Consider the following 15,987-nt stretch of genomic DNA (forward strand, 5'->3'; position numbering starts at 1 on the left):
AGGCAGACAGACAGACGGACAGCCAACAAGCAGACAGGCAGGTAGGCAGATAGATGGAGAGCCAACAAGCAGACAGGTAGGTAGACAGACAGACGGAGAGCCAACAAGCAGACAGGCAGGTAGGCAGAGAGACGGAGAGCCAACAAGCAGATAGGCAGGTAGACAGACAGACGGAGAGCCAACAAGCAGACAGGCAGGTAGGCAGATAGACGGAGAGCCAACAAGCAGACAGGCAGGTAGGCAGAGAGACAGAGAGCCAACAAGCAGACAGGTAGGCAGACAGACGGACCGATAGGTAGAAGATAGATATATAGACAGATTCTCCTCCTCTTTTTCTCTCTCAAGTAAGCAAAAATAAAGAGAACCAAAAGAGGAGTGAAGTGGGACACAAAGCAGTTCCGATGGCGAAGTGATGAATTCGGTCTGGGGCGTGTCCTAAGAATACTTCAGCTCAACACACTCATGGTCAAGACTGCCTTCTTTTGCTGCATCAGCTGTCTCTGCTCACCTCGTCATCGTGCTGGGGAGCTCAGAGCCCCTGCAAATCTTTCTTGTCCTTATGTCTCCTGTCTGGCCCGTAACATATTCTCCCTCGTCCTCCACGCAGTCTCCATCAGTGAACTGTCTTCCCTGCCACAGCCCCATGCTGTCAGCCCACATCCCCTCCCGTTACCCAACACAATATCCTCCCACTGCTTTTCCTCCTCCAACCTCTGACCTCTTCAGTCCCTCCTTCCCAAAACTGTGGAGGTCCAATCTAGCCATTTCCATTTTCTTGCTAAACAATACTCTTGTGAACAAGTAACAGTAGGAATAAAGGCTAATTTTGAGTGTTTCCCATGTGGCAGGAACTGCACAGAAGAACTTTTATTTATAACTCAATCTAATCCTCATGACAACTCTGAGTTATACTTAATGATTAGTTCCATTTTATAGATGAGAACTAGGATTTACACTCAGGATTGTGTCTCTGAAGGCTATGCTCTTACCCACATGCTAAACTGCCCCCAGATGAAAATGAAAACCAAACTGCTGGTACTAAGTGGCCTAGACCTACCCTGGAAGCCTCCTCTTCTGGGAATACCACAGTCTAGCTATGCTCCCAACTCTGAGCACAGCCTGGTCTTTCAGATCTCATCATTCTCCTGTTGTTCCCCAGAGAAGACCTACCAGAACCATGCTCATCCACCAAGGCCCATTCAAATGATCTTCATCCCATGCTCCTACTCTCAATCACTGCCAGTCCAAAGCAGATTTCTCCCACCAAGGCAATGGCACCCCACTCCAGTACTCTTGCCTGGAAAATCCCATGGATGGAGGAACCTGGTAGGCTGCAGTCCACGGGGTCGCTAAGTCGGACACAACTGAGCGACTTCACTTTCACTTTTCACTTTCATGCATTGGAGAAGGAAATGGCAACCCACTCCAGTGTTCTTGCCTGGAGAATCCCAGGGATGGGGGAGCCTGGTGGCTGCCGTCTATGGGGTCACACAGAGTCGGACACAACTGAAGCGACTTAGCAGCAGTTGCATTATAACAATTGTCTTATGTTGCATTCTTTTTCATTAATCATTTAAATATTTATTGATCATCTACCACATGTCATCTACCACTATGCTAAGGCAAGGGGCCTACGGTGGTGAACAAGCATGAGCTTTGTCTCATTCATCTTTGAATAAAGGGCATCTAATAGAATATATAATAAAGAACAAGTGCTCAGTATTTTGATGAATGAAGAACCTTAGAATCATCTGAAAATCTTAAGGTAACTAAAATGTTCTCTTTTAGCCAACATGGTTCTAAGGAGTTGAAATGCGAGCCACTTGGCTTTCACTAAATTCTTCCGTTAATCTCTTTTTAACTTGTCCTACAATTCTAAACCATACTCAGTTCAGTTCAGTTGCTCAGTTGTGCCCGACTCTTTGTGACCCCATGAACCGCAGCACGCCAGGCCTCCCTGTCCATCACCAACTCCCAGAGTTCACCCAAACCCATGTCCATCGAGTCGGTGATGCCATCCAACCATCTCATCCTCTGTTGTCCCCTTCTCCTCCCACCTTCAATCTTTCCCAGCAAGACGGTCTTTTCAAGTGAGTCAGCTCTTTGCATCAGGTGGCCAAAGTATTGGAGTTTCAGCTTCAATATCAGTCCTTCCAATGAACGCCCAGGACTGATCTTTAGGACGGACTCGTCGGATCTCCTTGCAGTCCAAGGGACTCTCAAGAGTCTTCTCCAATACCACAGTTCAAAAGCATCAATTCTTCTACGCTCAGCTTTCTTTATAGTCCAACTCTCACATCCACACATGACCACTGGAAAAACCATAGCCTTGACTAGGCAGACCTTTGTTGGCAAAGTAATGGCTCTGCTCAGGTACATCCCAAACAGGCTCAAGATAAACAAATATTTTTAATTTCCAACTTCTTCTATGTTGTAATACATACTCTTTGTAAAGTGACAGGCAGTTATTTTACAAGTCACTTCCCTCCCCTCTGTCCTTCTGAAAAGTCAGTGTCCATCCCAAACAATTGAACATAACACCAGTCCACCTGGGAGTGCAAGTCACCTACTGTGTGTGTACTGAGCTGACAGCAGAATGGGGAGGAAGGGACCACACCTTACCCATCAGGTCTGCGGCTCGGTCTCCTGTCTGAAGCTGTGGGCGGACTGTCTGATCACTGTATCCGACAGTATGCTCCAGCCCTGGGGTTGGGGAGCATATGCCAAACCACCACTCATTCATTCTCTGTGCATTTTTACAGGGTCAGAATACCTGTCATCTCTCATATGAAAAGAATCAGTGAAATCCTGCTTGGAGAATCATCAAAACTCCTTAGGGAAGAAAATAAGGCAGGAATACAAAGAAAATAAAGTGTGTGGGCTTTATGGATTCATTGAAAGACTGTGATACTTATTCTTATTTTACAGCTTTCTGCTCCTAATTGTAGATAAAAGAGTTATTTAAAACTACGAAGTTAAGGATTCTCTTACGTAATAACAAAAACAGTGTGGGAGAAAAAAACTGAATTCTCAACTAATTCTAAGAGGAATTTTCACAGAAAGGGAAAAAGTGGAAGGCCAAACAGCAAGGTAATCCACTCAAAATCATAACCATAACCTTCGACCCTGCAACCCAGTCTGTATTAACTATAGTCAGAGATGAACTCTATGAGGAGTTCACACAGTGGCCTGGTATGAAGGTCAACTCCAGCTCCAAGAACTTGTAAAATTTAAGCTCCCTGAAAACCTTCTGAGCAATTTAGGTAACTGAGACTGAACACGAAGTACTAGACTCTTCTCTATGTGAAGACTCCGTCTAAACAACAGTGCGAAAGATGCTGGTCTTTGTCCTTGAGAAGAGCCAACCCATATTCAATACAAAGCTTTTCCTTACCTGTTTGGGGCATGAAGCTTCACCATCCCACTCTTTTTCCTCGGCAAACCGGAACTGTGAGAAGGAGTCCCCTGGGAACAGAAAAAAACACACAACTTTATATCAAAGCCAAAGGCAAACACTCAGTTCTCTAAATTTCCCTTTGGAAGGAAAAGTGCTGTTTCTGAAGAGCTGACCACCCCAAACTTGGTGATACCATTCAATAGAAGGCCCCAGTCCACATCTTTCCACAGCAACCTGTGTGTAGGGGGCACTTGAAAATATTGTTGACAGCTGTATTCATTGTTTTATTCAACTCTCAATAAGCCACCATCCTACACACTTGAGAAACAGCTTAACAGTCCAGGCCTGCAGACATGGCCATCTACCCATTGTAAGCATATTTTCATCTCTCTATAATATATGCAAGGAAACTGATATGTATAGTTTGGGGGGTAGGTAAGTAGAAAAGGAAGGAGAAAACCAGAACTGAAGGAAAGCAATTCTCCACTGACCCATAATATGACGACTTAAAATATCTTTGAAGTGAGGTTACCAACCTCAACCATCACTCCAAAAATCACCTGGTAAGAATGTCAGATGCAAAATAAAACCCAAAGGATGTGCCTTAGATTAGTCAATGTGAATCATGACGCATGGCTGGAATGAGCATGAGCTCCTGGAATAAAGGAAAATGAATCAAGATAAACAAGCTTGACAGATGATTCTGCACAAGGAGCCTGACACAAGGCTTATTTTGTAAACGTGTATTTGCCTGATTATTTGCATTACGGATAGCCAATTTACAAGCAAAGAATTATTTCTCTACCTAGCTTTCAGGATCCTTCAAAATGTGGTGCGACCTCATTAATGCACATTTACTTCCTATTTCTTCAGACTTTCTGCTCCAGAGTCAGCCTCTTTTCACATTTTGAACATACTTCATTTTCTATCCTATCCTCATTTTTCTTTTAATCCTTCTCCATTGTCTGAAGACCCACACACTTCTACCCATTCATATCCTATTTATATTTCAAGATTCAGGTACAGGCCCACTTCTTCCTCCTATGATATCTCTCAGGTTACTTAACCATAGAATCCATTCTTTACTTCTAACTTAAGAGAGGGGGAAAAGAAGGGAAGAATTCCAAATTAAAGAGACAAGGATAAAATTCCAAATTAAAGAGACAAAGATAAAATTCCAAATTAAAGAGACAAAGATAAAACCTCCAGCATCTAACACTTGACAAGATCAAGTTCAAGGTAAAACAGACCAAGAACATCAGTCTTTATCATAAGGAAGGATAAAATCACAATCATTAGTCACTAGCAAATCAATTTGATCTCCCAAAAGTATGATATAAAGAATCTGAATTGATAAGGTCTTGTCTGTGCATATGGATATATAAGTGCATGTATACATATATGTATTGTGATTATATGTGGATACTTCATAAATATTTGTGCAATATTGGTTTTTTTAAAGGACTATAGAAAAGTTACCAAAAAAAAAAAAAAAACCCCTTTAAAAATACCCTAAAATGTAGCAGTCATACAAACCATATTTGCCGGTGCATATCATTTGTAGCACATATAGGCAAAGAGCCTATCCCTCACATACAAAGAACTTCTGCAAATTAACCAGAACAAAACCACCTAGTAGGAAAACAGGAAAGGGGGTGAGAATAAGAAATGCAAGTAGTGGCTAATATGTATATATGCAATGAGTCATGAATAAGTAAAAAATCAATCTGGTAGATTTTTTTAAACTTGGTCAAACAGCTGAATATTTTATGAAATAGTGTTACTTTTGACATTCGTGAACTTCTATATTAAAAATGATCCTATGACTGCATGGATCCTATACTGTGTAATCAGTACTAGATATCATCAGTCATCAGTTCAGTCACTCAGTCGTGTCTGACTTTTTGCAACCCCATGAACTGCAGCACGCCAGGCTTCCCTGTCCATCACCAAGTCCTGGAGCTTGCTCAAACTCATGTCCATCAAGTCGGTGATGCCATCCAACCATCTCATCCACTGTCATCCTAGATAACAGTAATGTAAACGAGGCATGCTCTATGTATTTTTAATATCTAAATATTCAACTTCAAATACAGGTAAGTTCCCAACAGTGGCAAATAGCTTGTTGGAAATCAATGCTCTTAAAGAAAACAACTAGGAACATTCCCCCACCCATCCCAAAAAATCTACCTGAAGACAGAGAGTTACCAAGGCAGTGAGGATGTGAGGGACAAAGTTCCCATATTGAAGAAAAGCACAAAAAGGTGAGTCTAACATTTAGAACTGCTTTTCCCTTTGAGTTTAGTTTCCAAAGTGATAGACAGACTGAAAAATTAAGCATCAAGTAATAACCAAGAGGCTGTAAAACTACCGAGAACTTCCACTAGTTTTATGGCACTGGGTGGACAAAAACGGGAGTTCAGGGCCCATGGGTGAAGAAGAGTCCTGGAAAGTCAAAACTTTTAGATGAAACCCTTGAGGACTACATCTTAGAAGTAAGGGATGAAGGAGAAGAGGCCAGCCTCACAAAGTCTGGGGCAAAGGAGTGAATCAACTCAATCTCTGATTCTGACTAAAAGAAGCAAAAGTAAATCCTTTTTGGAGAAAAATGACATTATCAATGGCCTAGAATTATCTCTACTATATATTATATACAGTATCCAAAATTCATTAAAAACCATCAGGTATATCAGGAAATGAGACCAAGATAACAGAAAACTAGAGAGAGGAGTAAACCAACCAACCAACCAACCAAATCCAATCAAAAAATGGGCAGAAGACCTAAATAGACATTTCTCCAAAGAAGACATATACAGACAGACAAAAGGCACATGAAACAACCCTGCTAGTTATCTAGTTCAGTTCAGTTGCTCAGTCGTGTCCGACTCTGCAACCCCATGGACTACAGCACACCAGGCTTCCCTGTCTATCACCAGCTCCTGGAGCTTGCTCAAAATAATGTCCATCTCATCGATGATGCCATCCAACCATCTCATTCTCTGTTGTCCCCTTCTCCTCCTGCCTTCAATCCTTCCCAGCATCAGTCTTTTCCAATGAGTCGGTTCTTCGCATCAGGCGGCCAAAGTATTAGAGGTTCAGCTTCAGCATCAGTCTTTCCAATGAATATTCAGGACTGATCTCCTTTAGGATGGAGTGGTTGGATCTCCTTGCAGTCCAAGGGACTCTCAAGAGTCTTCTCCAACACCACAGTTCAAAAGCTTCAATTCTTCAGGGTTCAACTTTGTTTATAGTCCAACTCTCATATCCATACATGACTACTGGGAAAACCATAGCTTTCACTAGATGGACAAAGGTCGGCAAATGTCTCTGCTTTTTAACATGCTGTCTAGGTTTGTCATAGCTTTTCTTCCAAGGAGCAAGCATCATTTAATTTTATGGCTGCAGTCATCATCTGCAGTGATTTTGGAGCCCAAGAAAATAAAGTCTGTGACTGTTTCCATTGTGTCCCCATCTATTTGCCATGAAGTGATGGGACCAGATGCCATGATCTTTGTTTTTTGAATGTTGAGTTTTAAGCCAGCTTTTTTCACTCTCTCACTTTCATTGAGAGGCTCTTTAGTTCTTCACTTTCTGCCATAAAGGTGGTGTCATCTGCATATCTGAGGTCACTGATATTTCTGGCAATCTTGATTCCAGCTTGGGCTTCATCCAGCCTGACATTTCATGTGATGTACTCTGCATAGAAGTTAAATAAGCAGGGTGACAATATACAGCCTTAATAAAACTCCTTTCCCAATTTTGAAACAGTCTGTTTTTCCATGTCTGATTCTAACTGCTGCTTCTTGACCTACATAAAGATTTCTCAGGAGGCAGGTAAGGTGGTCTGATATTCCCATCTCCTGAAGAATTTTCCAGAGTCTGTTGTGATCCACACACAAAGGCTTTGGAGTAGTCAATAAAACAAAAGTAGATGTTTTTCTGGAACTCTCTTGCTTTTTCTATAATCTAAAGAATGTTGGCAATTTGATCTCTGGTCCTCTGCTTTTTCTAAATCCAGCTTGAACAGTTCTCGGTTCTCGTACTGTTGAAGCCTGGCTTGGAGAAATTTGAGCTTAAAATTTTTTAAGAGACATTTTTAAAAAATCCAGTTATCAGACACAAATCTTGTGATTTTTGCAATGTAAAAATTTCAAAAATAGGAAAAACTATAAAAAGTCATAATGACCTTCATAGAGTCATTTTTTTTCTGTTCCATTATGGTTTATTACAGGATAGTGAAGATATTAATAGTTCCCTGTGCTATAGAGTAGGATCTTGTTGTTGTCTATTTTGTATATAATACTTTGCATCTGCTAATCCCAAACTATTAATTTATCCCTTCCCAAACCCCTTTCCCCTCTTGTAACTGTAAGTTTGATTTCTATGTCTGTGATTCTGCTTCTGTTTTGTAAATAAGTTCATTTGTGTTGTGTTTTAGATTCCACATATAAGTGATATTGTATTGTACTTGTCTCTGTGACCAAGAAGTCATTCTTGATTGATACCAAATACTCACATAAAAAATACAAAGAAAAGAAAGTGAGAAAAATAAGATATTTAAGCACTTTTTGTTTATAGTAATCAAACTTCAAAACAACACAATTGTAAAATCCTAATGAAGCACATAGAGGCTAATCTTAAAAAAATAAGCTGGTTAAATGACTACTAAAGAATGTCTTAAACTTTAAGACCCCAAATTACTAAAGCAATCCTGATGGAAGTAAAGCAGGAGGCACAGTGCTCTTAGACTTCAGACAATACTGTAATACAAAGTTACAGTAGTCAAAACAGTATGGTATTGGTATTATACAAAAACAGATATATGGATCAATGGAATGAAACAGAGTGCCAAGAAATAAACCCACACACCGACAGTCAATTAATCTTCAACAAAGAATGCCAACCTCTCTAATTCTCTCACTAAAGATGAAAGTGTGTCCAGATTCGTCAAAATTACAACTCCTAGAATCAAGAGTACTTCTAGAAAACATGTTACCAAAACTCTTCTTCTTATATCGAGACGTACAAAACAATGGTAGTATTAGTAAATGTGTTACTCCTATATCTTGTACATCAGACATTTGGATTCCTTTAAATAAGGAAGCATGATGTATTCACAAAACATTCAATTCTGCTCCTGCTTTACTCTCTGGTTGAGAGTTCCTGTCTCTCACACTAACAGTATGAATCAGAATGAAGTACAGAATGGAACCCAGTGAAGAACAGGGAAAGCCAACTGTCGCTGACATGGAATAAACAGGGTGAAATGTGTCTCAGGAGTCATAAGCATTCAGTTTTAGACACTCACCAGCTGAGTGTTCAGAAAGTAATTAAAGCAGAGCATAATGAACAGAACCAGAAGCATAAAACGAGTATAGCACTTTCTTCCTTCTCTTTCTTCAAAGACTAATTTCATGATGTATAAGAGGCTGTGGAACTGCCTTGCTGTTTACTTACACCATATTCTCAAACAAGATGGAGACAAGCTAGTGTTTATTACATAAGGTGCTTGAATAACAGCAACAAAATTCCATAATAGTCTACTTTGCAGCTAGTGTTTATTATATAGGCTGCTTGAACAACAGTAACAAAATCCCATAATATTCTAGTTTGTAGATAACAATAGCAAAATAGAAGGCCTGCTAAATCCAATGAGTATTTATTATGAAGTAATTTACTCACTAGAATCTGCTGAAAATGGGGGAAGGGGGAAAAGAGGGATTTAAGCAAAACTGATGGACCCTGAGAGTTCACATTTTTCCTGTGTTATAAAAGTCCCATTCTATTGCAACAAAGCTGAAGTTGGTGTAATGCAATAAAAGCTGAGATACAGGTGATACAGAAACAGTTCTGTGTCTCTTGAAGTTCAGCAACATCGCTCTACTGCCACATTTCTGGAGCCAAAATTAATGACAGATTTTTTTTTTTCTAATCAATTAATTGCAAAAAGCAGCAAAAAAAAAAGTTAGAAAGTTAAGTATATGTGATCTTAGGTATCAGAAAGAATATTTCAAGCAGTACACAATGCACATAAAAAGATATTCAACATCACTAATTATTAGAGAAATGCAAATCAAAACTACAATGAGATATCACCTCGAACCAATCAGAATGGCCAGCACGAAAAAGTGCACAGCCTTTCAGCCTGCGGACACTGTCAAGTAAGCATCACTGAAGTCTCTCCCTGCTCCACTGCCATCATGGCCAAGTCAGAGTCTCTAAGAGCCGGAACAGCCATGGAAGCTCTTCCTTGGTGGACTGGGCTTTGAAGCAGCTGATGAGAGCCTGAGGAGCCATTTTGAGCAATGGGGAACGCTCACAGAGTGTATGGTACTGAGGGATCCAAACACCACGTGTTCCAGAGGCTTTGAGTTTGTCACATGTGCCAATACGAGGAGGTGGATGTGGCCAAGAAGGCAAGGCCACGCAAGGTGGGCAGCAGAGCTGTGGAACCGGAGAGGGCCGTCTCAAGAGAAGATGCTCGAAGACCTGCTGCTCACTCAACTGTGAAAAAGACTTTTGTTGGTGGCATTAAAGAAGACACTGAAGAACGTAAGGCAAGAGATTATTTTGAATAATATGGGAAAATTGAAGTGATTGAAATCATGACTAAGTGGCAAAAAGAGAGGCTCTGCTTTTGTGATTTGATGCCCATGATTCCATAGACAAGACTGTCATCCAGAAATACCACACTGTGAATGGCTACAACTGTGAAGCAAGGAAAACCCTATCTAGGTAAGAGACGGCTAGTGCTTCATCCAGCCAAAGAGGTCTAAGTGGTCTGGAGACTTCGGTGGTGGTTGTGAAGGTGGTCTTGGTGGGAATGACAACTTTGGTCGTGGAGGAAACTTCAGTGGTTGAGCTGGCTCTGGTGGCAGCTGTGGTGGTGGAGGATATGACGGCAGTGGGGATGGCTGCAACTGATTTGGTACTGATGGAAGCAATTTTGGAGGTGGCAGAAGCTACAGTGATTTTGGCAATTACAGTCAATCTTCAAATTTTGGACATAAAAGGAGAAAACTGTAAACAGAAGTTTTGGCCCTTATAGTGGTGGAGGCCAATACTTTGCCAAACCAAAGAAACCAAGGTGGCTTTGGTGGTTCCAGCAGCAGTAGCTATGGCAGCAGCAGAATGCTTTAATTACTGCCAGGAAACAAGGCTTAGCAGGAGAAGAGAGGGAGAGAAGTGACAGGGAAGCTACAGATTTGTGAACTCAGCCAAGCACAGTGGTGGCAGGGCCTTGCTGCTAAAGAAGACAGGTTTTAGACAATACTCATGTGTATGGGCAAAAAACTTGAGGACTGTACTTGTGATTAATTGCATAACAGGTTATTTTAGTTTCTGTTCTATGGAAAGTGTAAAGCATTCCAACAAAGAGTTTTAATGTAGATTTTCTTTTTGCACCAATGCTGTTGATTGTTCTATATAACAGTCTGATCACAACACTGAATTAATATGTCTTAAAAAATTATAAATATTAAATTCTGGAAAAGGGGTGGAGAAAAGAGAACCTTCCTACACTGTTGGTGGGAATGTAAGTTGGTATAGCCACTCTGGAAAACTGTATGGAGGTTCCTTAAAAAACAAATTACCTCCTAGAATAATGGAAATAAAAACAAAAGTAAACAAGTGGGACCTGATTAAACTTAAAAGCTTTTGCACAGCAAAGGAAGGATACTATAAGCAAGCTGAAAAGACAGCCCTCAGAATGGGAGAAAATAATAGCAAATGAAAGAAGTGACAAGGATTAATTTCCAAAATATATAAGCTGCTCATACAATTCAATACCAGAAAAACAAACAACACAATCAGAAAAAGACCTACATAGACATTTCTCCAAAGAAGACATACAGATGGCTAACAAACACTTGAATAGATGCTCAACATTGCTCATTATTAGAGAAATGTGAATCAAAACTACGACAAGATATCACCTCAAACAGGTCAGAATGGCCATCATCAAAATTTCTACAAAAAATGCTGGAGAGGGTGTGGAAAAAAGGGAACACTCTTGCACTGCTGATAGGAATGTAAATTGATACAGCCACTATGGAAGATGGTATGGAGATTCCTTAAAAAAACTAGGAACAAAACCGCCATATGACCCAGCAACCCCACTCCTAGACATATATCCCGAGAAAACCAAAATTGAAAAAGGCACATTGTTCATTGCAGCACTATTAACAATAGCTAGAACATGGAAGCAGCCTAGATGTCCATCAACAGATGAATGGATAAAGAAGCTGTGGTACATATACACAGTGGAATATTACTCAGCCATAAAAAGGAATGTCTTTGAGTCAGTTCTGATGAGGTGGATAAACCTAGAACCTATTATACAGAGTGAAGTAAGTCAGAAAGTGAAAATGAAAGTGAAGTCGCTCAGTCATGTCCGACTCTTTGCGACCCCATGGACAGTAGCCTGCACCAGGCTCCTCTATCCATGGGAGTTTTCTAGGCAAGAGTACTGGAGTGGGTTGCCATTTCGAGAAAGATAAATATCATATTCTAATGCATATATGTGGAATCTAGAAAAATGGTACTTGAGAATTTACTTATAGGGCAGCAATGGAGAAACAGACATAGAGAATAGACTTGTGGCCATGGGGAGAGGGGGGAGAGGGTGAGATATATGGAAAGAGTAACATGGAAACTTACATTGTTATATGTGAAACAGATAGCCAACAGAAATTTGCTGTATGGCTAGGAGACTCAAACAGGGGCTTAGTATCAACCTGGAGGGGTGGGATGGGGAGGGAGATGGGAGGGAGGTTCAAAAGGGAGGGGATATATGTATACCTATGGCTGATTCAGAGGTTTGACAGAAAACAACAAAATTCTGTCAAGCAATTATCCTTCAATAAAAAAATAAAAAAGACACCTAAAAGTAGATCTACCATATGATCCAGCAATCCCACTCCAGGAAATTTATCTGGAGAAAACTCTAATTCAAAAAGATACATAAACCTCAGTGTTCACAGCAGCACTGTTTTCAACAGCCAAGACATGGAAGCAACCTAAATGTCCACTGACAGATGAATGGATTGAGAAGATACGGTGTAGGCATATATTATATACTACTGAGCCATAAAAAGAATGAAATAATGCCATTTGCAGCAACATGGATGGACCCAGAAATTATCATACCAAGTGAAGTATACTAAGTGAAGAGAAAGACAAATACCATATCATATCACTTACATGTGGGCTCTTTAAAAAGATAATACAAATAAACTTATTTACAGAAACAGACTCAGACAGAGAACAGACTTGTGGTTATCAAAGAGGAAAGGGCTGGGGGAGCATAAATTCGGAGCTTGGCATCAGCAGATACAAACTACTACATGCAAAATAAACAACAAATCCCTACTCTATAGCACCGAGAACTATATTCAACATTGTGTAATAAGCCATAGGGAAAAGAATATGGGGGAAAGGGCAGTGCACAATGCTTCAATTTGGAGGATTCCATCAACAAAACGCATGATCAAACAAGCCTCCACATCCAGCAGTTCGTGAGGAGATAAATCTTCATCTAGTCTATTATCTAGTTTTTATCCAGTTACTCTTAGAAAGTACAGTTGTGCGGAGTACCATTACCCTCAATGGTATTCTATTCTGGCAGAACTAACCAAATAATATTGTGCTCCTCCACCTACCTCAGCCACGCTAACATCTGTTGAGCATCACAAATGTGTAGGATGTGGGACAGAGACTATAGGAACAATCTAACAGCAGACAGTGGTGAGAAACGAGAACGAGAATGCCTCTATATGGTCAAAATTAAATCTGGCCACTAAAAACTGTCATAATCAAGTTTTAATTTTATTTGAAATTGCAGATTTTTTTTTCAGGTATTTCAGTACATCCATTCTATAACAGTGATATTTAGCTTTAGCTGCAGCTAAATATAATTCAGCACTTGACATTCTGGCCAGAATGCATATTTAATGTGTATACAATAGTCAATTAGTGACATTTTATAAGGTCATTTTTTTAAAATACAGTAGTTTATATAATGTATGTACATCACGGTGACTACAGGTAATATTGTACTGCATAACTGAAACTTGCTAAGAGAGTAGATCTAAAAGTTCTCATCACAAGAAAAATAAAACTGTAACTATGTATGGTGATGGATGTTAACTAGACTTATTGTGGTGATCACTTTGCAGTATATACAAATACTGAGTCATGATATTTTACAGTTGAAATTAATGTTATATATTATACTTCAATTAAAAAAATAATATAGCTTTGTATATACTTCCATGGAAAGATGCCCACACACATATATGCACCTGCTATATACGCACATACATATGTGTACATATCACAAAAACACTAATACATGCATAGAAATAAGTCAAGATGATTCTATTTTAAGAATGATTCTCTCTCAGAGGGCAGGGTTGAAGGAGACTTATCCTTTCTGTATAATACATATTCCAGTTGAATTTGCCTTTGTAAACAATAAGCACGTGTTACTTTTGGAACTGAGCCAAACAAAAGAAGGAAAGCTAGAAAAAAGCCGAAACTTCTTAAGGGCAAAGACCTTCTCAGAATGCATTTAAGACAAAACATCCATAGCCTTCAAGAGCTGCAACACTAGGTGTCATTCATTCTAACCCTCACTTTCTAGAACAATAAAGAAACTTAGGCTCAATGGCCTGACTAGCCAGTTAATGACTGGACACTAAGACCTTGACTCTTAACATTCATTAATATACCTATAACTATTAATAACAAAGTTCTTTCCATTATTTCTACTAGTCTTCTCAGCCATCTGAGTTCCCTAGGAAAAAAACATATGCAATAAATATTTCATTTACTGAGTAGTGACATTTGATACACTGCTATTGATATGTTAACAATATTTGAAGATATGAACATCCAAACTTAAAAACAGAATTCCTTGCTTTAGGAATCATTTCAGGGGTTCCTGTAAATAAGTACTTTAAAAAATAAGAGTATTTTTATAGACCTCTAAGTATTCTAACAGCAGTAGCATCAGAGAAATAAAGATGAAACACCAACCATCACTGTATGGTTGTATACCCGGTATACTCACTCTGCCTGACTTCTCAAACTAGTCTAACACAAATTTTATGATCAGTGACAAAGTGGACACCAAACCTGCTAGACTTCCACAATACCAACATGCTATCAAAAAATGTACCCTTTAGTCATAGATAAGATAGCTTTGAATGTTAGGCTTACCCTTTCAGCTATATCAACATAAAAGAGCTTTCACTCAAGTAAAATAACATAATCAGTAAAAGTTCAGGCACAATCTTTATCTGGGCAAAGAAACCTACAAGACTTTCAGTTTCAAAAATACAGATCAGATGTATATAAAGAGCAAGTGTGGAAGATGGAAAATGTACCCAATGGAGTGGCAATCCCATAACAGACATCTATCCTAGGTATTTGGATCTTTTCCTTATCAACCTGGCCCAGGCCCCTGTGGTGTGTCCATTTGGAAACCAACTGTAGAAAGCAAGAGGAATGCAGCACCACTTCTGGATGAGTACTTCCTTTTGGGCTTCCCTTTTGGCTCAGATGGTGAAGAATCTGCCTGCAATGCGAGAGACCTGGGTTCAGTCCCCAGGTCGGGAAGATCCCCTGGAGGAGGGCATGGCAATCCACTCCAGTATTCTTGCCTGGAGAATCCCCGTGAACAGAGGAGCCTGGAGGGCTGCAGTCCAAGGTGTTGCAAAGAGTTTGACACGACTGAGTGCCTAGGCACGCACACACTTCATGTTAAGCTCCATTTTCCTGGCTCTTCTTTATTGTGATCACCTTCCTTTACATCCTCCACAGCCCTCAGAATATGCCCTCAATCAGGACACCATGTCTATGGGAAATCACAAACAACTTTATAGGCTGACAAGTACACAATCTTCATAGAAAGACATGTCTCAATGGTCAACATCATGGCTGCTATAGAAAATGGAACATACCCTTCTTCTCTCTGAATTTCTCTAGCTCATCTATGAGACATAACATATTTGGAAAGGCAAGGTAGATCCCAAATGCACACACTGACACAGATCAATCCAGAGATGATCTACAGTTCAGTCTATAAGGATGTAAAAAAGTCCTTGCCACCCCCAATTTCTAGCTTCCACTGATGAGTCTTTCTATTAATAGACTCACAGGTCAAGCACTCTGGTATTTACCCTAAAACAAAGCAACAGCTAACACTGCAGTCTTTGTGAGAAAGACTATGAAAGCCACAAGAGTGATGAATTTTAAAAGTTAGGTTGTTGCAAAAGATAGAGAAAGTTAGAAAACTCTCTCCTCTAGCGCAACAGTGACCTATAATTAGCTTTCTCACCAGGTATGGGGCCCCAAAGGCCCTTGAGCATCAAATATCCACATTGAGCACTACATAATAGGATGTGCCTATCTTCCCAATGCTGCTAAAAAGGTGCTTCCCCATCTGCATGGATACATTGAAGGAAAAGTCAAATATACTCAGGTACCACAGAAAGGTTCTAGGCTTTATGAGCAAAGGATGATGCTGACATTCTGGAACTTAGAATCTAGCTTGTTTTCCACAAAACAGTTGGCAAATATTCTGTATT

At 39.9% G+C, this 15,987-nt stretch overlaps 1 protein-coding gene across 1 annotated transcript in view; it reads right to left on the reverse strand.

Moving 5' to 3' along the window:
- AVEN (apoptosis and caspase activation inhibitor) overlaps positions 1-15,987 on the reverse strand; it is a 188,181-nt gene that overhangs the window by 7,157 nt on the left and 165,037 nt on the right. The window contains exon 3 of the mRNA XM_040227003.1: positions 3,395-3,465. Within this exon, the coding sequence (XP_040082937.1) occupies positions 3,395-3,465 (71 nt within the window). The remainder of the gene's footprint in view (positions 1-3,394; positions 3,466-15,987) is intronic.

This window comes from Oryx dammah, unplaced genomic scaffold, assembly GCF_014754425.2.
Source record: "Oryx dammah isolate SB20612 unplaced genomic scaffold, SCBI_Odam_1.1 HiC_scaffold_26, whole genome shotgun sequence".
NCBI lineage: Eukaryota > Metazoa > Chordata > Mammalia > Artiodactyla > Bovidae > Oryx > Oryx dammah.